General features: G+C 50.1%; 4 protein-coding genes and 1 long non-coding RNA gene across 5 annotated transcripts in view; 3 read left to right on the top strand and 2 right to left on the bottom strand.

Moving 5' to 3' along the window:
- LOC103154855 (guanine nucleotide-binding protein G(olf) subunit alpha-like) overlaps positions 1-304 on the top strand; it is a 7,854-nt gene extending 7,550 nt beyond the window's left edge. Inside the window, exon 14 of the mRNA XM_007576286.2 lies at positions 1-304. This exon is cut by the window's left edge and continues 1 nt beyond it. The gene's annotated coding sequence lies outside the window, so the exon portion shown is untranslated.
- LOC107833542 (uncharacterized) overlaps positions 1-2,355 on the bottom strand; it is an 18,301-nt gene extending 15,946 nt beyond the window's left edge. The window contains exon 1 of the long non-coding RNA XR_001659301.1: positions 3-2,355. This is a non-coding gene — a long non-coding RNA (uncharacterized LOC107833542). The remainder of the gene's footprint in view (positions 1-2) is intronic.
- A 468-nt stretch (positions 2,356-2,823) lies between these two features.
- zbtb14 (zinc finger and BTB domain containing 14) lies at positions 2,824-8,215 on the top strand. Its single transcript, XM_007576292.2, has 10 exons — positions 2,824-3,125; positions 4,466-4,654; positions 4,718-4,888; positions 4,969-5,064; positions 5,134-5,277; positions 5,349-5,593; positions 5,674-5,759; positions 5,834-5,973; positions 6,628-6,723; positions 7,871-8,215. The coding sequence occupies exons 2-10, from the start codon at positions 4,466-4,468 to the stop codon at positions 8,009-8,011; spliced, it is 1,308 nt and encodes a 435-aa protein (XP_007576354.1). The 5' UTR covers positions 2,824-3,125; the 3' UTR covers positions 8,012-8,215.
- Positions 8,216-8,306: 91 nt separating this feature from the next.
- Positions 8,307-15,536, bottom strand: LOC103154860 (rho GTPase-activating protein 28-like). The gene is made up of 15 exons (XM_007576295.2): positions 15,445-15,536; positions 12,886-13,064; positions 12,600-12,817; positions 12,420-12,531; positions 11,368-11,588; positions 11,119-11,281; positions 10,957-11,048; positions 10,710-10,787; positions 10,479-10,632; positions 10,309-10,391; positions 10,014-10,229; positions 9,822-9,938; positions 8,632-8,759; positions 8,516-8,553; positions 8,307-8,436 (listed from the first exon to the last, which is right to left on the bottom strand). Exons 1-15 carry the CDS (start codon positions 15,465-15,467, stop codon positions 8,354-8,356), a joined length of 1,905 nt encoding a protein of 634 aa, XP_007576357.1. The 5' UTR covers positions 15,468-15,536; the 3' UTR covers positions 8,307-8,353.
- Positions 15,537-15,594: 58 nt separating this feature from the next.
- LOC103154859 (lethal(3)malignant brain tumor-like protein 1) lies at positions 15,595-22,620 on the top strand. The gene is made up of 15 exons (XM_007576293.2): positions 15,595-15,737; positions 15,903-15,914; positions 16,128-16,301; positions 16,860-16,931; positions 17,011-17,096; positions 17,165-17,269; positions 17,340-17,475; positions 17,565-17,656; positions 17,734-17,876; positions 18,617-18,693; positions 20,151-20,341; positions 20,412-20,547; positions 20,637-20,728; positions 20,806-20,948; positions 21,690-22,620. Exons 3-15 carry the CDS (start codon positions 16,226-16,228, stop codon positions 21,919-21,921), a joined length of 1,581 nt encoding a protein of 526 aa, XP_007576355.1. The 5' UTR covers positions 15,595-15,737; positions 15,903-15,914; positions 16,128-16,225; the 3' UTR covers positions 21,922-22,620.
- Positions 22,621-22,910: the final 290 nt, after the last annotated feature.

A 22,910-nucleotide genomic window follows, 5' to 3' on the forward strand; every position in this document is an offset into this window, starting at 1 on the left:
ACCATCAATGCAGACTTCATGTTTAGAGTAGAAAGGAGGAATTCAGAGAATATGTAGTGGTTATGATTTGAAAGGTCAGAGTTATGCAGAGCATTATGGGTAGTGTAGTGTTCAGGCTGACAGAGTGCAACCATTTTATATAAATATTTTTCCATGTTAAGACTTTGAGTTCAGTTATAGCCTGTTGTTGATTGGCTGTTTTCAGATGTCACTTTTTAACCAATCAGGACTTAGAGCTCATTTATCCAAACAGGAAGTTGATCTGCTGAGTTTGTTTATTAGCATTAAAGAGGATTTATCAGTGCATTGGTGACGGTTCTTCCTCAGCATCTGAGGTCCGGAAAGGCCTGTTCTACTCAGTCAGTACAAGACCAGACAGAGTACACAAACTAGAAGTGTGATGATAAATATAATTTCTCTGCAGACAACAAAGGCCACCATTAAGAACCAAACCAGACCATTTTCTAGGTTTAACTTGAACCAAAGCTGCAGAACTCAGAACCTCAGCTCAGTTTTGGACCTGATGAAATCAGGCTGCAGTGAGAAGGTTCGCTTGCTCTGGAAGAACAGCACTCAGAACCAGGAGGTTCTTTCAAAATAAAAGCTCTTCTCTAAAATCGAAGCAGTGCATTATGGGTCCGACTGATGCAGAGGTTCTGGAGTCGATGTGAGCCACGGTTCCTCTGTGGTTCTGATCTAGAACCAAACAGTCGGAGGTTCCTCAGATTCTGGTTCTGTCTGAGCGGGTCGGACCATCACTTGGACTCCCACTTTATTAGAATGGATCAGTTCCAAAAATTCAAAGATGGAAGGACATACATGCTGGTGCTGCTCTGTTCACATCGATCAAAACAAATGGTACTAGTCATTATTGGTCCGTTTCCCGTGTGTCGGCCCATCTGCTCCTCTAACTGATAAATAGTGTAAATATGGGGGTGGTTTGTAAATTCACCCAGACAAAAATAAAAGCAGTAACTTTGGCTATTTAGTCTGTCATAAGAGAAAATTATGGAGGTGAATTCTTCAAAGTCATATTTTAAACATGTTATCCTGCCAGTTTCAAACTATTTAGTTAGCAAGCTAAATATTTTGCTTGCTAAGAACATATTTAGGTAAAAAGATAAATCTTTAGTTTGAAGCTATACCTTAGTAACTAAACATTTAGCTCCAATCTCAATATTTAATTTGTAAGCTAAATATGTTTGCTAGGTCATACCTAAATATACAGCTTTCTAACGAAATAATTGCTGAGCTTGCTAAGTATTTAGTTGGCTCTAAGCTAGTTAAATAATTAGTTTAAAAACTAACTAGCTGAGGCCTACATATTTAATCTGTAAATGTACTTGCCAATAAGCAGAAATGAATTATCAAATTAAAGCTGGAACTTAAGAACTTAGAGAAAAACTCCTACAGCTGAGTCTTGTCCATTTAAAACAATGTCGCGGAGATATTTATAAAAATAAAGTATTCGGCCACAAAAGCCCGCTGAATTACACTACTGAGGGTTGTTTTAAACATGCCGAACCCATAGGGGGCGATGTAAGGCAAAGCTAAAACCTGTCACAACCACAATCATTCAAAACATCTACGACTTCCTGTTAGGCGCCAGGAGATTTATTTGTGTGGACAGACCGTGAGGTTAGACTGGTTTTGAATACAGAGTTAGAAAGTCAAGTTAATAAAATTACAATTCATGTCGACTGGGAATCGTGTTAAAGCCAGTATGTGGAGGCTAAATGGCATTGTGCCTCCATATTGGAGAGGGATAGCCAGTGTAAAACAGCTGTGACATCCAAGCGCTTTTTCTCCTTTGCAACTTAAAATATTGGAGCAGTTCGGATTATAAAACAAGTAAAAAGCGTCAGAAAAAAGTCAAAAATCAGCACCTCTCCAATAGTCATTTTTCTTCCACTGCGTGGCCAAACAACATATGTGACGTCAGCGCCGCATTATTTATTGCAGAATCGCATAAAAAGTTATTCAGTTTGTAAGATATGCGACACCTGATTACAAGGTTTTAATTATTCACTGTTGCTGTAGTTCCATTGATAAACTGAGCAAAATATTAATGTCGGAGAACTGAAACGACAGGCGAGTTTATAACTGAGATGCCTGCAGAAGAGATGCATCTATACATCGGATCTAGATCCAAATGGAGAGAACGAAAAGTCCGTCGTAATAGATCTAGAAGATCTAGAATCGTCAGAGCAAAACTATAAATTTAACTATAGGTGACGAATTAACGGATCATAAATGATCATAATGTGGTTTCAGGTTTTACTCCACTTTGTATTCATCTGAATACAACCCTAAGAATTCCAACATGTTCTAGAAAAAATAGAAAATATACTGACATGGAGGCATGTAGGTTCACAGATAAAAATATATTAAAAACAAAATTAAGACCAATACGCACAGTAAAGACAAGATAACATTTAATACTGCAGTTATCAAAATGCACACTGAGCAGGATCATTTAAAAAATGTTAAAATATACATATGTATTAGTAGTGCATTAAAAAACAGATGCATACGTGTGTATTTTGTTTTTATGGGAAGATCTGAAGCTGTTTTTATTTAAAACATTTTATTAATCAGCTGAACAACCAGCAGAGAGAGGAACAGCAAAAGCAAATGAGGTGGATTAGCAGAGCTGCAGCAGCAGCTCATGGTTTCTATCGTCTGACTGTCTGGATGTTTAGCCATATTGTCATGAACACCATGAGACTGTCATACAGCAACCTTCAGTCAGAGGCCTCTTTAGATGCTGGACAGACTGCTACTGGAGATCCTTCCTGCCCACAGCTTCACGTCCACAACGACTCAAAATACTCCGCTCTGAGTTTAGACGACACATAGATTGTCTTTGGGATAAATAAAGTATAGGTCGTCCAGCTCGGACTCAGAACTGCAGCGCGGCGCATGCGCCGTGTGGGTCAGGCTGTGGGCAGTTTGGCGCGCTGCCTGCGTGCCTCCGCAGAGTGTGCGTGCTGGCGCAAAGCGCGGCCTCCTGCGCTCGTCCTCAGCCGCCGCAACACAAACAACAACAATAAACAACAACAGGCGTCCTCCCGACCGGACGGCCCGGCACGCGGCCGCGGACACACCCACAGCATTCGGCCACGGTAAGAGCTCGCTCCGGCCGCAGCGCTCTCTCCCGCTTCAGGACCGGGCTGCCTGCGCGCTCTCGAGCCGCTCCCGGCCGCTGAAGCTCCGCTCCGAGGCCGCGGCCCCGCCGCTCGCGTGCCTGCGTGTCGGGGCCGCAGTCCGCGAGGCCCGGGGACCGGAGCGCGCGCCTCGGGCACGGAGCGGAGCGGCAGACGGAGCCGCCATCTTGTTTGAACGGCAGATACGCCAACGCTGAATCGAACCGAGCCGGAACCAGCGGCTGGTCCGGAGCCAGGCTTTAGGCCCGGATTCCCCGCTCGTTCCGGGCCGGATCAGAGTGATTAGCATGTTAGCTACATAAAGCTAACCAGTTCGAGCTCCGAGCCCTGCTCCGGTTCCGAGAGACAGTTCGAGCGTTCGGTTCCACCTCAGACCTGCACTCTAGTCCTCATCGGGTCCGATCCGGTTCTGACAATTCCGAACCCTGCCTTATTTCTGGTACCGGAGTCGGTCCGGTTCGGTCAGTGTAAACACAAAAGGCCTGGGTGCTGGTTAGCGGGTCAGGTCCACATCAGAACCCGATTCCGAATGAGACTCGGACTCAGCTGGTTCCATAAGTTCTGATGACCGTCTGCTGCCGCTGCAGGGGACGCGCACACGCTCCGAGCGCGTGCCCGCCCCAGTGGTAGTGCGCGAGAACAGAAGGAAGCAGACGGCGCAGCACAGGACATGATCCAAACAGGGGTTCTGAACGGTGCTGACCCGGTTCTAAAAGGAACTGACACTGTAGCAGTCAGAGATCCAACAGTCGGGTTGGGCTGTTCTGGTGGGTCAGGATGGTTCTGATGATGTTCCAGGCTGGGAAAAGAAGGTTCTAAAGAACCGACCTGGCAGGTTCTGCTTCATCAACAGAATCATTTTTGGTTCTACTGGACCGACTCGGATCAACCTCTGGGATTTTGAACATATTTCCCCTTTCTGTCAGCATCCAGAAATTCTGGATCAGAACCGGAACCTTCCTCTGGTTCTGATAAATGTTCCACCTGCAGGTATTCAGTCAGAACCAATAACTGGGCCGCTCTGAGGAGATGGTTCCATCAGAACCTGATCGGCAGCAGAGGAGGATGAAGCTTCCTCTTCCTCATCTTCATCCATCCATCATCAATGACCGACAGAACCACATCTCTCTTTAGAACCCGGTTCTTTTCCTGGACCTGACACAGTGATGAAGAAGCTGCAACATGTGCTGGGTTGAGTCTGGACCTGGGAGACGTGGTTCTGGTCCAGGAAAAGAACCCGGTTCTCTGACACTGGCACAGACACAAGAGTTATTTAAAGTCCACCTCTACTCTCTCAGATGACGGAGACGGTGAAGTACGTGGACGATGAACACAAGAGCATCTTCCTGAAGCTGCTGAACGAGCAGCGGCTGGAGGGCGAGCACTGCGACATCGCCGTGGTGGTCGAAGACGTCAAGTTCCGCGCTCACCGCTGCGTCCTGGCCGCCTGCTCCAACTACTTCAAGAAGCTCTTCAAGAAGCACGAGGTACCGCACTCTGACTCCGTCCATCGTCCGTGCTCCGGTTCTCACCTGACCCTGTGTCCTCAGGTGGACAACTCGTCCGTCATCGAGATCGACTTCATCCGCTCCGACATCTTTGAGGAGGTCCTGAACTACATGTACACGGCCAAGATCTCCGTCAAGAAGAAGGATGTCAACCTGATGATGTCATCAGGACAGATCCTCGGCATCCGCTTCCTGGACAAGCTCTGCTCCCAGGTAACGCCCGACCCACCAAGTGGAAAACACTCAGGTGGTTCTGTCGGACATCGATGAATGATGATGATGTGCTTCATCAGAAGCGTGACGTATCATCAGACGACAAGGAGAAGTTCCCGTATGACATCGTAAAGATGGCGCTGCCCCCTGAAGCCCAGTTGGCTGCAGACTCTGAGGTAAGGTCGACAGCAGCCAATCAGCAGCCGGGAGCTGCCGTCCTCCGTTCTGATTGGCTGCTTCCACAGGACCTGGGCGAGCACGATGACGCGCCGGGCACAGACGACCTGGTGGAGGCATCCACCAATCAGGAGCTGGACAAGTCTCCCAACGCTGCACTGCACGTGCAGGAAGCCATCTTGAAGGAGCTGACCAATGAGGATGTTCACAAGGTGCCCCCCCCACTGGTTTCTGCTTGAACCCCTCCCTGCCGTCCATGTTAACTTGTGTTGTCTCCCTTCAGGTGTCGTGCTACGACCAGGACGTGGTGACGGAGATGGAAGCGGAGCCTAAGGAGCTGGGGGCGGAGCATCACGCCACCCAGACTCTGACCTTCACAGACAGCATAGGCGAGGTGAAGGACGAGGCGGCGCCTGGCTGGTCGGCCGCCGCCGCTGACATGAAGTTCGAGTACCTGCTGTACGGACACCGCGAGCAGCTGGCCTGCCAGGTGTGTGGGAAGACCTTCCTGGACGAGAGCAGACTCAGGTAAGGTGGCACCTGGTCTACACGGCGCGGCCCGGTGATCGCGACGCGGCCTCGCCTGATCCCACCTGTTCTTTCCCTAGGAAACACGAGAAGCTGCACTCGGCAGAGCGGCCGTTCGCCTGTGAGATCTGCTCCAAGGCCTTCACCACACACGCTCACCTGAAAGGTAACACCAGCACACCTGGTTCCTCGCTGCCGCTAAGGCTGTCTGACTCCGCCCCCACCTGCTGTCTGCTCCAGAACACCTGAAGATCCACACGGGCTTCAAGCCCTACAGGTGTGACGTTTGTGGGAAGTCGTTCATTCGAGCTCCGGACCTGAAGAAACATGAGCGAGTCCACAGCAACGAGAGGCCCTTCGCCTGCCAGATGTGTGACAAGGTGAGCTCACCTGAGATTGATGATGATGATGGTGTCACCATCCAGAAGAGTTGAATCATGGGAAAGCTCTGGTTTGGTTTTGACGTTCTGAAGCATGAAGCAGAACCGTCTGCAGACAGAAGTAATAGATCCCAGATTGATTTATTTAGAGGAGAAACAGCAGGGGGCCTAAACAGACCCTGAGGGACTCCTTGGGAGGAGAGATGGGGTCCATTAGGAACCAGCAGGGGGCGGCAGAGACCAGCAGGGACCAGTAGGAACCAGTAGAGGTCAATAGGAACCAGTAGAGGGCAATAGGAACCGGTAGAGGTCAGTAGAAACCAGTAGAGGTCAATAGGAACCGGTAGAGGGCAGTAGGAACCGGTAGAGGGCAGTAGGAACCGGTAGAGGGCAGTAGGAACCGGTAGAGGGCAGTAGGAACCAGTAGAGGGCAGTAGGAACCAGTAGAGGGCAGTAGGAACCAGTAGAGGGCAGTAGGAACCGGTAGAGGGCAGTAGGAACCGGTAGAGGGCAGTAGGAACCAGTAGAGGGCAGTAGGAACCGGTAGAGGGCAGTAGGAACCAGTAGAGGGCAGTAGGAACCGGTAGAGGGCAGTAGGAACCAGGAGACATTGAACCTGCAGGTCAGTTGTCTCTGACTCGTCTCTCTCTGCAGGCCTTTAAACACAAGTCTCACCTGAAGGACCACGAGAGGAGACACCGAGGAGAGAAACCTTTCGTCTGTCCATCCTGCACCAAGGCCTTCGCCAAGGTACCAGACCCAGTTGAACACAGTGAAGGTTCTGGTTCTGGAGGTTAAAGCAGGTTGACCTCCATCAGGATCTTACTGATAGCTGGAGAGAAGAATGAAGCTTTGATCTCATTTTGAGCAGAACCAGCAGGATTCATGTGTTCATATTAGATTTTGTCCTGGCGCTGATGGTTCTGGTTCCCTTTAAAGAACCTAGAACTCCTTGATCATCCTCAGCTGACAGATCCAGAAATAATTCAGAAAACCACACTGGAAGATTGCAATCATTAATTTTTAACCATTTTATTGCAGAAAATCAGCATCTGGTCCAATAGGAAACTGTAACCCAGAACCTTTGAGGTCCGACGGGTTAGGGTGGTTCTGGTCCACTCTTCCATGCTGATCTGCTTCACACTGTTGAGGTTTCAGCTCTGTTTCTTCTGCCCCTCCAGAGCTCTCTGGACTTTCTACCACTAGGGAGAGAAGTAAAACATGCAGGATGCCGGGCCTCCTGGACCAACTTGGGCCCCCCACCCTGAGGAGCTAACCTGAAATATTAACTCCGCTAATTCTAAACAGCTAATCAGAAATGTTATCTCTGCTATATCAACACAGTATTTAGTAGGAGCTAGGCGCAAACTTCTAATATATAGATACCCACCGAGGGTCATTAACACAACATTTGCTACAACTTAGCATAGCGCCCTCAACAGGCTCCATCTGTCATCCACGCCTTCCTGTACAGTTTGACTTTGGTTCAGACGTTTCACTAGTTTCAGTTTTATAGTTGTTGACTTTTGCTAACTCTGTTGCTAATTTAGCCTAATTAACAACAGCAGAGTCATTTTCCCTGCATTACAGGTGGAGACTGTGATGATGAGAGGAAGTGGAAGTGCTGCGTAAACTTCAAAATAAGAGCATGAATAGAAACGTCTCAAAATCAGTTAATGATAGAAACTTCAGCGATGTTGAATTTCAACTGAAAGCTAACAGAGCAGCTGAGTAGATTAGCGCTGCAGAGTTTATCTGCAGGTGAGGCCAGAAGTATTCATACACCTGGCAGGGTTTCCATGGAGACCACCTGGAGCCTGACCCAGTTTCTGCCGTTCCCTAAACACCGCTGTCGCTGTTCGGACCGGTTCTGACCCGCGTCTCTCTGCTGTTCCAGGCGTCGGACCTGAAGCGCCATGAGAACAACATGCACAGCGAGAGGAAGCAGCTGAACCCGCTGCAGAGCGACACGGAGACGCTGCAGGCCGCCGCCATGGCTGCAGAGGAGCAGCACCTGGAGAACATCAGCTGTTCCTAACACCTGGAGGACGGCTCTCACTCTGACCTGACCTCCCTGCCCTGAGGTGACCCCTGACCTCAGCCCACTAGAACTCTGACCCTGTGGATTTTATGAAGCGGTTCTGCTCAGTTTAATGAGCAGAGCTGCCATGTTGTGCAGAACTCGTGTGATGATGTCATCAGACAGATGATGGGATGAAATCATGAAATAAAATGTTTTTCTAACCCAGTGTGAACGTTTGCTGCCCTCGGCAGCGTCTGACAGGCGCCGCAGCCTGCAGTACCGGCAGCGACCAGCAGGAGGAGATAGTGCTAGGTTCAGGCTTTTATTACAACATGAGCAGGTAACAGACAGGTGAGCTCAGGGCTTGATCAGCCAATCACAGCGAGGGTTGACCCTGTAGACGTCCAGCAGGCAGCAGTCCGGCTGCAGGCGGCGCTCATCTGACAGGGAGACGGGGACAGACAGGTGTCCAGGTGTTCCTCAGACAGCTGAAAGTGATGATGCCATCAGGATACTTACAGATGTTTCCTCCGACCTCGTACAGGTGTTGGGCGGGGCTGGGGACAGACAGACAGACAGACCGGTGGTCAGGTGACCTGAGTGGGCGGTGCTCACCTGGACGGACTCGTCCTCACCTGGACTCAGTCTGGAAGCGGGTTGTCACGTCTCTGGCGGTCGTCTGTTTGTCGAGCTGGATTGCCATGGAAACCTTGGTGTGCAGCGGAGCGTGAACCCGGATGACCCCTTCAGACAGCTCGCTGACCTGGAAGCAGAACCAGCAGCAGAACCCGGAGTCAGTCGGTTCTGGACGGAGCTCAGCTTCCTGTCAGGAAGGTTCTGACCCAAAAGAACCTTCGAGCATGAAGCGGTTCTGGACCATGTCATCATTGCTCCAGCCCAGAATACGGTTCTGCTGATGAATCGGGTTCTCCACAAGGCCGGACCTGAACGCAGTGCCTGCGGCGTCCCCCAGGGGTCACTGTTGGGCCCTGAATGTTCCTGGTGTTGCCAGATATTCTGTCGGGTTAATCTAATCCAGAATAAACCAGCAGGAAGCAGGTTGTGTTTCCAGACTGGAGGAACAGGAAACTGGAGATTATTGAAGATGATGTTTTAATATTTTCTGTATAAATCTAATTAGTTTATGAAGCACATTTAAATAAAGAGGTGCTTTTCCCTGCTCAGGTTTATCATCGGGCCTGAATGCAAGAATCTCTGCTGTGTTTCAGAGCCATCCAAACCTCCATGGCTTCAAGGTAAACTACAACGGTTGAATTACGAGAGGTTAAAGGTCAGCCAGCAGTGGAAGGAGACCCCATGTTATCGAACATGGTTCTATTGGACCCAAACATCTGCTCTACCTCCAGCTGCTGTGGTTCTCTCTCTGCTCTGAGTCAAACCAACCTGTTCCTCTCCTGGGAACAGGAGGGGAACACCAAGAACCACTGAAGGAAACGACACAAGGTGTCAGATTGGAGGATTTCTCTTTAGTCTTTGGTTAAAGACCAGGAGCCATTTCAGCAGCTAGCGCTAGGCTAGCACGTTAGGTTTGGTTGTATTTACCCAGAATGCCCTGCGCTGTAGTCCACTTCCTGCTTTTTTTAGCGGTCTCTAGTCCACTTGGCGTTCATATTCAAACCAAATCCAGACCGAGGTTTGGAGGAGCAGAGGTTGATTAGCGTTCATACCTCAGCAACTGAACCGGACTTTGACTAGACAGACAGGCTAGTAGCTGGATTGAACTGGCCTGAACTGGGCTGGTGGGAATTCAGCCTAAAGCAGATGCAGTACCTGCTCCCTGAGCTGGATCTGGGTCGGAACTCACCTGCTTCCTGTCGTTCTTCCTCCTCAGCAGTCGGGACGCTGTCCTGCTCAGGTTGAACTGTCTCTGACTGGACGCCTGGTTCATCTGTCTCACCTGGGCCAGGAGAAACTTCGGGAGCTGTTGGAGACGACAGGAAGTGATGTCAGAGTGGGTGGGACGCTGACGTCATGGAGGACAGCGCGTGAGACTCACGGTCCACAGCAGGTCCTGGTGCCGGATCATGAGTCCGATCAGCCGTGCTCCGCCCATCGCCTCCTCCATCTCCTCCTGCTGCTTGGTGATGGAGCGCTTGTTTCCATGGTTTTGGCGAGTGAACAAGTTGGGAGCCATCACCATGGAGACATTCCACAGAGACATCCGGTTGTGGTCCTGATGAGAGACCACCTTCCGGAGGAAGAGCAGCAGGGCCTGTAAACATGGAAACACCATTCAGCATGCGGAAATTTAAGGTGCAGAGAAAAACACCTAGGATACGGGTGGAGTTTACCCTCAGCGTGTTTCTGTGAGCTTCAGGAAGGAGCAGGAGGAGGAGCTGCAGAGCCTGGACCTGGTGGACCTCAGAGGACACGCCTGCAGGGACACGTCAGCTGAGAGGACCTGTTGGGTCGACCAACACAGTGTGTGTGTGTGTGTGTGTGTGTGTGTGGACGGACGAACCCAGAACAGAGCAGAAGGTGGACAGGTGTGTGTGTGTCAGCAACGGCGTCGGCAGCTCTCTAATGAAGAGCTTCAGCAGTCCGCCTGCATCCACTGGCCGCACGTCGGTCCAGTCAAAGGCGCTCCAGCACCGGTCCAGCTCTCTTCTCAAGAACTGCAGAGGGACAGATGGACAGAGACCGACTGAAGTTCTGGTTTGAGACAAAGCAGAGACAAACCGACAGGTCGTACCTTCAGTCTGGCAGCTGATCCTGGAACTCGAAGGATTCCTTCAGTCTGCAGACCGCTTTGCTCCAAGACGCCCAACAACTAGAGAGGCAGAGAGACGGACAGCTGCTCTGAGGACACACTCCCTCTCGCTGCAAACCACAGACTGTCACAATGCATGCTGGGAATGTTCAGCTGTTGTACTGCAGGATCTGACCCTAAAATAACACTGGAATGTAAAGAAGGGAGAGTTAGACTGACGGTTCTTCACCTTCTGGAAGAAGACGGGCACTTTGACTCCAGGAAACCTCTTCCTGTCGTTGTCCAGCAGAGAGTTCAGCGAGACGCCGAACACGCCGCTGTCTGGTAGACAGAAGACCGAGTCACGTCTCCTGAAGACAGACATTCCTCAAACTGTCAAAAAGAAACACACCCCGAGTCCTGCGGTGCGGCAGCCGGCTGCGTTTGCTTTGGACTCCCAGAGCCAGCAGGAAGGTGGAGAGTTCGATGTGAGCGATGAAGCCGAGGCGTGTGAGGTCGCGTGACGACAGGTCGTCTGTACAGGTGAGACCATGTGACGGAGAGGCGGGGGCAAACTGCACAGACGTACCAAGAGAGACCAATCGGCAGCCTGCGGATTCCTGAGCAGTCGGTCCTGATGCTGGACACCGTGCACACTCACCTGCAGCTCACTGCTCTCATCTCCATGGAAACGGATGCAATCCCTGCATGTCCCGCCCCATTTGTGCTCTGCCACGCCCTCCGAGTACGGAGTGTCGCGCAGCAGCCAATCAGCACATCTCAGCCGACTCACTGCTGAGGAGGGGGAGGGAGTGGGCGCGGGGGAGGACGGGTCTTCCTGGAGCTGGTCCTCGAAAACAAACATGGGAAGAGTGGACCGCCCTGTAGACAGCACAGCAACACTTAGATCAGTCTGGAACAGTCCAAAACCAGAACCGGCTCCGGTAAAGAGCCAACAGAGAGGAACCTGAAGGTCACCGTCAGCTAGTCAGGGTCCAGAACAACCGTTTTAGGTCCAAATAACCTAAACAGTCTAATAGGATCTACAGGTAGGATGTAACCAAGACTTAGCCTCATACCGAGACAGAACCAGAACCAGCTGGGACCATGGGGGAGGAGAGACTCTCATAGTATTGGTTCTGACTTTTTCAGTTGGATGTAGCCAGACTGGACCGTCACCAACACGCCACCGGTCCAAATGAACTGGTAATGAGCTGACCCACATCCAGCTACACATCAGCATCAGCTGCAGGCAGAATGGGTGGAGGACTCTGCATGTTGGACACCAGTTTCTCACTAGGTAGCAGTAAATACAGGTCCTGACACGACCAGCAGGTCAGTCACTGAAACCTCCCTACAGGTTGAGTAACACCTCAGAAACCGAAACGTCTTTAGAACCTCTACAGAACCAGTGAGGCGTTTTCAGTGTCGTCAGTCTGAGCAGAAGGAGCTTCAGGACCTGGACACCTGAAACATCTCTGGGTCTGTCAAAAATCAATATTCACATCAAAAAGTGCCAATACAACCACTTCAGGAAACATCTGGATGCTAAAGGTCAAAGTTGGAGAAAGACTGAAACACAAATAAAACTTAATGAGTCACCTCTTAAAGACTTTAATTTGTTGGTGTAATAAAATGTTGGAACTGACCACCATCTTCTTTGTGGCTCCTGAAGTAAGACCATGAGGACCTGGTCAGGTGGGCTGGCAGTACCTCTGTTTGTGCTGCGGCGGATGGTCTTGGTTGTGGTGTGGTACCGCCGTGGAGGCGGCTCTGGTTGCTGTTGGGTCGGGAACGGGCTTGGGTCTGCAGAGTCTGTCTCGGGCTGGAACAGAAAACTCCTTCAGGTTCTCAGGCTGATTGAACACCTGACTGATGTCCTTCATGTCCCACCTCGGTGAAGACGTCACGCACGTCTCTGATTGGCTGCCGGTTCCTTTTCCTCAGCGTCTCATTGTAGTTGTCCAGCCTCTTCCTCACCGTAGCAGCTTGTTGCCGTGTCAACGTGGACAGCACTGCCTCCACCACAGGTGGCGTCTCTGTTTGTGAAGAGCCCACGACCAGGGAGGAAAGCCCCGCCTCCGTCAGCCATGCCTCCTCCAGCTCCACCTCTGCAGGAAGAAAAAACATGAAGGACACATGCAGACACAACGTCTCACTGTGGGTTAATACTGCTCACCATCCATGCTCTTCCTCTCCTCTTCTACCTCTTCCTCTTCTTCCCCCTCCTGCTCCTCTTCAATGCTCTGCACCTCTCTCCAGTAGGTCTCCATGGCAACATATCTGGAGTCAGAGGTCACTGTGCTAGGGGAGCTTGAGGAGGTGGGAGGGGAGGTAGCAGAATGAGGTGACAACATCCTGTGAAGGAGGAAGAGAGTCTTCTCAATGAACATCTACAGGAGGAAAGAAGATGAGGAAGAATGGTTCCTCATCTTCCTCCAGCATGTGCCCCGCCCACTGAGGCAGGCTCAACTCTGATTGGCTGAAGGTGTGAGGTGTGGAGTCCCGTTGTAGGACCAGAGATCTGAACCTGGAGGTGTGAGGTCTGGTTTCCAGGCTGTGGCTGCAGATCTGTGTTCAGAGTTTGCGGCTTCTGCAGGCCCAGAGTTAAACTTTCCTTAAATATTCATGAGGCATTTGACAGGAAGTCAGTTTCTTCCAGCCATCAATGAGTGTGTTCCTTTGTGTGTTCCTATGTGTGTGTGTCTGTGGCAAGAACCTGAGGCTAATGGTTTTGGTTCCCCAGGGAGGAGAGAATGAGAGTCTCAGCCTGTTGTGTCCATTAGGAGGAAATGGACGCTGTTGGTCAATCAGAGATAAGTGTTTTCACTCAGGTCCTCAGATAGTAAGCGAACCTGGTTATGGTTCAGCAGACACACGTTAAATCAGCTGACTGCATCTCCGCGAGAAACTTCTTCAGATCTGAACCAGTCCGGACCGGTCCGTGGGCCTGGTGCAGAACCAGAACGTCATGCTGAGGTTGGAATCCAGCAGCGTTTCAGTGACAAGACCATTTTCAGAACCCAAACCCCTTTTAGACTCATTTCTGCTTGGTAAGATTTCCTAGAACTACATCATTATCTCTAGAACAACCTGAAAGTTCTCTAGTACCAACACTAAAGGTTCCAAGAAATTATCTAGAACGTCTTGGAGCACAAGTGTGTCCAGGCCTGTCCTGCCTCCTCAGATACGTCTCTGATCTCACACAGCTGGATCAGATAAAGAAGTCATTCGCAGGACTCTGGAGAACCTGACTGTACTGAGAAGATAATTCAAATGATTCAGGCGTTTTGGACAGTGGAACATCTACAGGTTGCAGGACAGTGACCCCTGAGACACGGAGCTTGACAGCCCTGTCTTAGAGGGTCTCCAGAACAAGATCAAACTCTAGAACTACCTAAAGGCTTGCTTGGGGTTCTTTCTCCAGAACTCCCTTAAGGATCTGTAAGTATCTGGACAGTAAGAACTCCTAAAGACTCCTTAGAGATGCCCAAACAGCTGAAAGTGTTTCTAGAAGCACCTGAAAGCTCTCTAAGACCAACATAAGAGACTAACTACCGAGAAACCCTCAAGAACATCTTGGAGGATCTCCAGAATAACGTCAAGATTTCCTAGAACTACTTAAAAGTACTTTCTGAACTGCCGTAGAGGATCTTGTAAGACGGCCTTTCTACCACAAAATGTTACCATAAAAGCTCACCAGCTCCCCAAAAACGTCCTCTAGAACAACCTCTAGGAAGTCTTTACAGATACTTAAACTGTCTGAAGAAGCACCAAAAACCCTCAAGAACCATTCAAAGCAAGTCTAGAACCACCTGAAAGTTCTCGAGTAACAACACAAAGGGTTCCCTCTGGAACATGTTAGAGGGTCTCCAGAGCAACATTTGGACTCTACAACCATCTAAAGTTCTCAGGGGACTTTCTCTAGAACTGGCCTAAAGGATTGCTAAACCACCGTACAAGTCAAAAGGCTAAGAAGTCCATAAGACTTTTGCCTAGAATGTCTGGAGAAGCACCAAGCGTCTCAAGAACAACTCAGTGTTTCTAGAACCATCTGACATCTCTAAGAAACTCTAGAACTTCCTAAAATACTTTCTCTAGAACCGCCCTAAAGAATCTCAAAATCATTCTAGGATCGCCACAAAAATTCTGCATGAACACACAAAGTCTCAGCAGAACAACTGTAGTCTCCGTAGAGTCGCTCAATCTGTCTGGAGAACAGCTCAAAGTGTTTCTAGAACTTTACTGGAACCACAAAGAGCAGTGCCGAAGTGGTTCTGAAAACAGAACCAGCAGGTGTTGACCGGCCCACTCTGGACTTCCTGAGTGGTTCTGATAGTTCCAAAGACACATTCAGAAACTGGGAACCCTTTGGTTGTTCTGCCTTAATGACATGATGGGTCGGAACCAGAAGTCCAGTAGGTTCTCCTCCTCTTCAGACAGTTCAGAGATGTTCAGGATTTCTGTTCCACCTGACGTATCCAGAACCATGAGAATCTTGACCGAACCGGTTATATTTCTGCTGGGTCAAAGCTTAGGTCCAATTAAAAGGATTGGAACCAGAACCAAAAACCACCAAGTCACGCCTGAACCACCGGGCTGGTTCTGGTCCTGATTTATAAGTCCGTCTTACTAAAACCAGGAGCAGGTCCAATCCAGGCCCATCAGAACCACAGAGAAACGATGCAGAACTACTGGATCATCAGCAGGACACAGAAACGGGACGGGCAGAACTCACCTCCGCTCGGTCCGGCTGCTCATCGGGTCTGAGGAGGAGGAGGGAGAGGAAGAGCAGGAGGAGCTCCCAGCTCAGACTGGGCGGGTCCGACAGCTGGACCAGGGATCGGACCGGGCCGGACAGCTGGACCGGCTGAGGCACAGCTCAGCGTTTTAGAAATAGTTTGCTGATGAAGAATCTCAGAGGATCCGAACCGGGTTTAAATCCAGCTGCTGCATCAGAACCATTCTGCTCTGCAGAACCAGTTTGGGTCAGAACAATGTTCTTCAGTTCAGTTCCTACCAGGTTCTGCAGGGTTCCAGAGAGACTGGAACAGTTCTGGTTCTGGACAGGAAGACACCAGCAAAACCAGAGATACTGCCGGTCCACAGGTCAGAGGTCAGCGGTTCTGGACCGATCCTGGTAGAGTTCTCCCAGAACCGAGTCCACGATTCCTCGGACCAGAACCCAGAAGAACTGCTGCAGTCCGAGTCCGGATCAACACCAGGTACTGGGTCGGCGCCAGCAGAACATCAAGTCCTGCCCTGGTTCCGGTCCATAAGGACCTGAAGGGTTCTGGTTCTGAATCCTGGGTCATCAGAAACCAGAACTCCTTGGTTCTGGTACCAGTGGGATCCATCAAAACCACAAGCAGTTATTGGACCAGGTCAGAACCTGCTGATTGATGTTCCTGTTGGGCTGAGACAGAACCGCCCCGGTTCTGATTCTGCTCTCTCTCTCTCTCTCTCTCTCTCTCTCTCTCTGTCTCTTTCTCTCCTCCCGCCCCCTCTCCTTCCTGCGCATGCGCGCTGCCCTCCCAGCCTCCAGTTTCCGTGTTGTTCTGTGTGTCAGCGCAGTGACGCGGATCATCACAGTCGGTAAGTTTCGCTCCACAACCCGGTTCCGGTACCGGCTCCTCTGAGCTCCGTGTGTCCGCCGCCGCGGCTCCTCGAGCCGGATGGAGCCGGCGGCCCGGCCCGGCCCCAGAGGCCTCGCTGCCGGCCTCCGAGCCGCGGATCTCCACCTGATCCGTTTCCTCTGTCAAATCGCAGCTCCGACGGACTCGAAGCGCTTCCGGTCTGCCTTCAGAATAAGAGCCGCTCGTGTCGGAGCTTTTACTCAGACTGGTCCGGTTCTCATCAGCTGTCTGAGCTGGTCTCGTTCTGTGGCGGTTCTGAAAGCTTTGAGTGTCGGAACCGGACTGGACCCGTTTGGGTCTCTACTTTGGTTCTGGTGCATCAAACCTTTACTCTGAAGTTGTGTGCAGACTTTCGGTCTGAGTGTTATTGAATGACTTCCGATTGAGTACAGACTGGAGCAGTTTGGACCAGTACTGGTTCGGTATCACCATGACAACAGGGACGGTCACTCACACCTGTCAGGGGCAGATGTTTTTTGACCTTTGACCTGAAGCTGTGATGTCGTTCTGATGTCAGAGAGAAGAGGAGGAGAGGGAACAACAGAGGAAGACAAAGAGGAGATGAAGAATAAAGTCAGCAGCACTCAAGGTACCGTCTTCCTCCTCCTGGTGCTGTGCTGTGATTGGCTCAGGTGAGTCCAGGTGTGACACTCTGCTCTGCTCCACAGTCAGCGTGAAGAGGCGCTCCTGGTCCTGGCAGCAGTACCTGAACGAGCAGAAGGCCGAGGCAGCTCCGCCCTCTCTCTTCACCCAGGTGAGCCCAGCTCTGCCCTCAGTCAGGTGAGCCTCACCTGTCCTGATGGACTCCTGTCTGTCCCTTAGGACCAGTCCTGTCCCAGCAGGAGGACGGCCTTCAAGGTGGGCATGAAGCTGGAGGGCATCGACCCGCTGCATCCCTCCATGTTCTGTGTGCTGACTGTCGCCGAGGTAACCACTCAGTCCCGCCCCACTGCACCTGAGTGAGAGTGGCCACCTGAGCCTTGTGTCTCTCTCTCAGGTGATTGGCTGCCGGCTGCGTCTCCACATCGACGGATACTCAGAGTGCTATGACTTCTGGGTAAACGCCGACTCACCTGACATCAGACCTGCCGGATGGTGCAGAGAGCACCGCCACAAGCTCCACCCACCCAAAGGTGAGAACAACTCCACCCCCACAGGGTGAGAACATGCAGCCAGACAGCTGAGTCCTGCTCCACCTGTCCACCTGTCTCTGTGTCTGCAGGTCACAGTGAGACGGAGTTCGATTGGCAGGACTACCTGCAGTCCTCAGGTTCCCTCGCAGCTCCGCCCACCCTGTTCACCTGTCGCTCCACTGTGAGTCCACACCTGTCTGACTGTGTCTTCCTGTCTCTGCCGTCCCCTAACCGTCTGTCCACCTGTCTGTCCCTCAGGTGTGTGAGTTCCAGGTGGGGATGAAGCTAGAGGCAGTGGACAAGAAGAACCCGGGACTGGTGTGTGTGGCGTCTGTCGCTGATGTCATCAACGACCGCTTCCTGGTTCACTTCGACAACTGGGACGACACCTATGACTACTGGTGAGACTGGGGACAGACTGGGGGGAGGGGGGGCTCTGGGTTCTGTAGAGTTCAGGTGAACGAAGCCGTTGTCCTTCTGATCTTCTGTGGCTGAAAGTTGCAGGAGGTCCAGTCTGACCTTCCCCAGAACCGCAGCCGGTTCTTACGGTCGACACGGTAACCTCGGGCCGCTCCAGTTCCTCGTGTTTGCATCGCAAACCAAACTCAGCCTCAGTCAGCTGAACCAGGATCAGATCCTCAGAGTGAAGATGGAACTACGTTTCCAGATGCAGTCAGGCAGCTGCCAGGTTAGACGCTTCAACAGGTATCAGGTGGATGGATGAAAAACATCCAGACATCATTCCAGTAGCCATTTTAGCCTGATTTACTCTGCAGAGGTCGGGCAGGAAGGGGCAGAGAGAAGGGGAAGCCATGGAGGAACAGGAATCGAGCTCAGGATGTTAGGCTCTCTGAGGGGGGGGCTGGCTCTGACTGCGCTGCAGGCCACACTCCAAGCCTCGTCCACATCCTGCTAGCCTTTGCTAGCTTGTAGCATCTCTTTATTAAATTACTCTGAACATTTCAAACTACCTGACCAACTCAACCGGTTCATCAGTTTGGTCACTGATTGGACTAGAAAACCAGTCACAGCAAAGAATCGACCAGTGGACGAGGACAGCCGTCTCTTCAGGTGTCCAGTTTGTGGTAGTTCCATTGCTGCCAGCAGGGGGCGCTGCTGACCTGTCCTCTCTGTCCTCCAGGTGTGACAGCAGCAGTCCCTACATCCATCCGGTGGGCTGGTGTGAGGTGCAGGGCCGACCGCTGACTGCGCCGCAGGGTATGTACCTGGACCAGAACCAGAACCTGGATCTGGACCTGAACCAGCTTCTAGTCTGTTACTACTGGTAGTAGTACTCATAGGCGTAAATCCCGGAGGGGGTGGGGGATCCGGACCTCCTCAATCTTGGAAATGTCTAGAAACCCTTTTATTTAAATAATGTCAATATAAAAAAGGCAACAGAAACAAAGAACCAAGTAAATCGGCCGTTCATCTAAGAACAAAATAAGAATAAATTTTTAGGTCCCCTCACGGTGTTCTGTCACATCAGCATACGCTGTCATTACCATATGACTTTTTTTAATCAGCAACATTAAATAAGCAACTTGGTACGCATACGCGGGCATGGTCGCCACTGCATGGTCGGCTGTCCTGACAGCGTGTGGCTGTCTGATAGAACAGCGGCTCAGGCTCCGCTAGAGCCGCTAAGTGAGGAGCTAGCTGTTAGCTGTTAGCTGTGGCTCTACAGCACTAACTAAAAAAACCCTCCAGTAAGTAAAAACTAAAGCAAAGGACATGTTACACGTTTTATTTACTTTCACTGCTGATAGGAAGAAACACATTAACAATAAACAGTTCGTTATTTCATTACTTTGGCTGAATGATGATAAACTGCCTCCTTATGCCTTGGAAATCAAAACTAGCTAAGCTGCTCCATTGCTTTCATAGACTTAGCTCCTTCATCTGTAGAAGGTAGACAATATTTCAGTTACATTTAGCTCTCTAGCTCTTACTTTAATAAGCAGAGTTTGAAATGGGAGCAGCTGAGCGTTAGCATTAGCGGACAGACAGTATTGGAGCCGAGAGCAGAGGGGCGACTGCAGCTGGCAGTGAAACAAAATAAAGTATGACTTTATTTCTTACCATCTTCAACGTAACGCCTTTAAAACTACAAAATAAAATCTGAATATTTTTCGAGAAAACTCTGGTTCTGACCTTTAAGTTTAAGTTATGATACTTACTAGATATTCAGTTTCTACATATAAATAGGTTTTAACACGAAAAAACCCATCAAAAAATAAAAGTTTCAAGCATCTTAAATTATAATTTAAATAACATGTAATTTGTATTGAGAACCACTGCAATAAATCAGTATTTATGAGTGGAGTTACTTATTAAAACTTTTTATTTAGAGCCTTAAGTTTTTGTAAAAGTGTAGCAGAGATTAGATGAACCAAACTCAGATCTAAACATTTGAATCCTAGTTTGACTCTACGGGTCTCAGCAGGTTGTTTACTGAGAAAAACTCTTTGGTATTTATTGCTGCTTACTGCTCATTTTTGATGGTGCAGCTTGAACACACACAAAATTTAAACCACATTTTACTGTAACTTTGCCGACCTCCCAAAATTGCTCTTAAAAAATGTCCCTTTTTGTGGTCCCGCCCAATAATGAGATGGGATTTACGCCCTTGGTACTGTATTACTGGTTGTACTGGTAACAGTGGTGTGCTCCAGGTCATCCCAGCCCAGAGGACTTTGTGTGGGACGACTACCTGCAGGAAACTGGTTCCACGGCTGCTCCCANCCTGTCTGTCCCTCAGGACCAGTCCTGTCCCAGCAGGAGGACGGCCTTCAAGGTGGGCATGAAGCTGGAGGGCATCGACCCGCTGCATCCCTCCATGTTCTGTGTGCTGACCGTCGCCGAGGTAACTGCTCAGTCCCGCCCCACCGCACCTGAGTGGGAGTGGCCACCTGAGCCTTGTGTCTCTCTCTCAGGTGATTGGCTGCCGGCTGCGTCTCCACATCGACGGATACTCAGAGTGCTATGACTTCTGGGTAAACGCCGACTCACCTGACATCAGACCCGCCGGATGGTGCAGAGAGCACCGCCACAAGCTCCACCCACCCAAAGGTGAGAACAACTCCACACCCACAGGGTGAGAACATGCAGCCAGACAGCTGAGTCCTGCTCCACCTGTCCACCTGTCTCTGTGTCTGCAGGTCACAGTGAGACGGAGTTCGATTGGCAGGACTACCTGCAGTCCTCAGGTTCCCTCGCAGCTCCGCCCACCCTGTTCACCTGTCGCTCCACTGTGAGTCCACACCTGTCTGACTGTGTCTTCCTGTCTCTGCCGTCCCCTAACCGTCTGTCCACCTGTCTGTCCCTCAGGTGTGTGAGTTCCAGGTGGGGATGAAGCTAGAGGCGGTGGACAAGAAGAACCCGGGACTGGTGTGTGTGGCGTCTGTCGCTGATGTCATCAACGACCGCTTCCTGGTTCACTTCGACAACTGGGACGACACCTATGACTACTGGTGAGACTGGGGACAGACTGGGGGGAGGGGGGGCTCTGGGTTCTGTAGAGTTCAGGTGAACGAAGCCGTTGTCCTTCTGATCTTCTGTGGCTGAAAGTTGCAGGAGGTCCAGTCTGACCTTCCCCAGAACCGCAGCCGGTTCTTACGGTCGACACGGTAACCTCGGGCCGCTCCAGTTCCTCGTGTTTGCATCGCAAACCAAACTCAGCCTCAGTCAGCTGAACCAGGAATAGATCCTCAGAGTGAAGATGGAACTACGTTTCCAGATGCAGTCAGGCAGCTGCCAGGTTAGACGCTTCAACAGGTATCAGGTGGATGGATGAAAAACATCCAGACATCATTCCAGTAGCCATTTTAGCCTGATTTACTCTGCAGAGGTCGGGCAGGAAGGGGCAGAGAGAAGGGGAAGCCATGGAGGAACAGGAATCGAGCTCAGGATGTTAGGCTCTCTGTAGGGAGAGGCTGGCTCTGACTGCGCCGCAGGCCACACTCCAAGCCACGTCCACATCCTGCTAGCCTTTGCTAGCTTGTAGCATCTCTTTATTAAATTACTCTGAACATTTCAAACTACCTGACCAACTCAACCGGTTCATCAGTTTGGTCACTGATTGGACTAGAAAACCAGTCACAGCAAAGAATCGACCAGTGGACGAGGACAGCCGTCTCTTCAGGTGTCCAGTTTGTGGTAGTTCCATTGCTGCCAGCAGGGGGCGCTGCTGACCTGTCCTCTCTGTCCTCCAGGTGTGACAGCAGCAGTCCCTACATCCATCCGGTGGGCTGGTGTGAAGTGCAGGGCCGACCGCTGACTGCGCCGCAGGGTATGTACCTGGACCAGAACCAGAACCAGCTTCTAGTCTCCAGTACTATTACTACTGGTAGTAGTACTGTAGTAGTACTCATAGGCGTAAATCCCGGAGGGGGGGGAATCCAGACCTCCCCAATCTTGGAAATGTCTAGAAACCCTTTTATTTAAACAATGTCAATATAAAAAAGGCAACAGAAACAAAGAACCAAGTAAGTCGGCCGTTCATCTAAGAAAAAAATAAGAATTCATTTTTAGGTCCCCTCCACAGCGTTCTGTCACATCAGCATACGCTGTCAGATAGTCGTACGCTTTGCTCAGACATGCATACGCTGTCATTACCATATGATTTTATTTAATCAGCAACATTAAATAAGCAACTTAGTATGCATACGCGGGCATGGTACTCACTGCATGTATGCTGTCCTGACAGCGTGTGGCTGTCTGATAGAACAGGCTCCGCTAGAGCCGCTAAGTGAGGAGCTAGCTGTTAGCTGTTAGCTGTGGCTCTACAGCACTAACTAAAAAAAACCCTCCAGTAAGTAAATACTAAAGCAAAAGACATGTTACACGTTTTATTTACTTTCACTGCTGATAGGAAGAAGCACATTAACAATAAACAGTTTATTTCATTACTTTGGCTGAATGATGATAAACTGCCTCCTTATGCCTTGGAAATCAAAACTAGCTAAGCTGCTCCATTGCTTTCATAGACTCAGCTCCTTCGTCGGTAGAAGGTAGACAATATTTCAGTTACATTTAGCTCTGCAACTCTTACTTTAATAAGCAGAGTTTGAAACGGGAGCAGCTGAGCGTTAGCATTAGCCAACAGCTCAGTATGGGAGCCGAGAGCAGAGGGGCGACTGCAGCTGGCAGTAAAACAAAATAAATTACGTATTTATTTCTTACCATCTTCAGCGTAGAGCCTTTAAAACCACAAAATAAAATCTGAATATTTTTCTAGACAACTCTGGTTCTGACCTTTAAGTTTAAGTTATGATACTTACTAGATATTCAGTTTCTACATATAAATGTTTTAACACAAAAAAACCCATCAAAAAAATAAAAGTTTCAAGCATCTTAAATTATAATTTAAATAACATGTAATTTGTATTGAGAACCACTGCAATAAATCAGTATTTATGAGTGGAGTTACTTAT

This window comes from Poecilia formosa, unplaced genomic scaffold (assembly GCF_000485575.1).
Source record: "Poecilia formosa unplaced genomic scaffold, Poecilia_formosa-5.1.2 Scaffold404, whole genome shotgun sequence".
NCBI classification, from domain to species: domain Eukaryota; kingdom Metazoa; phylum Chordata; class Actinopteri; order Cyprinodontiformes; family Poeciliidae; genus Poecilia; species Poecilia formosa.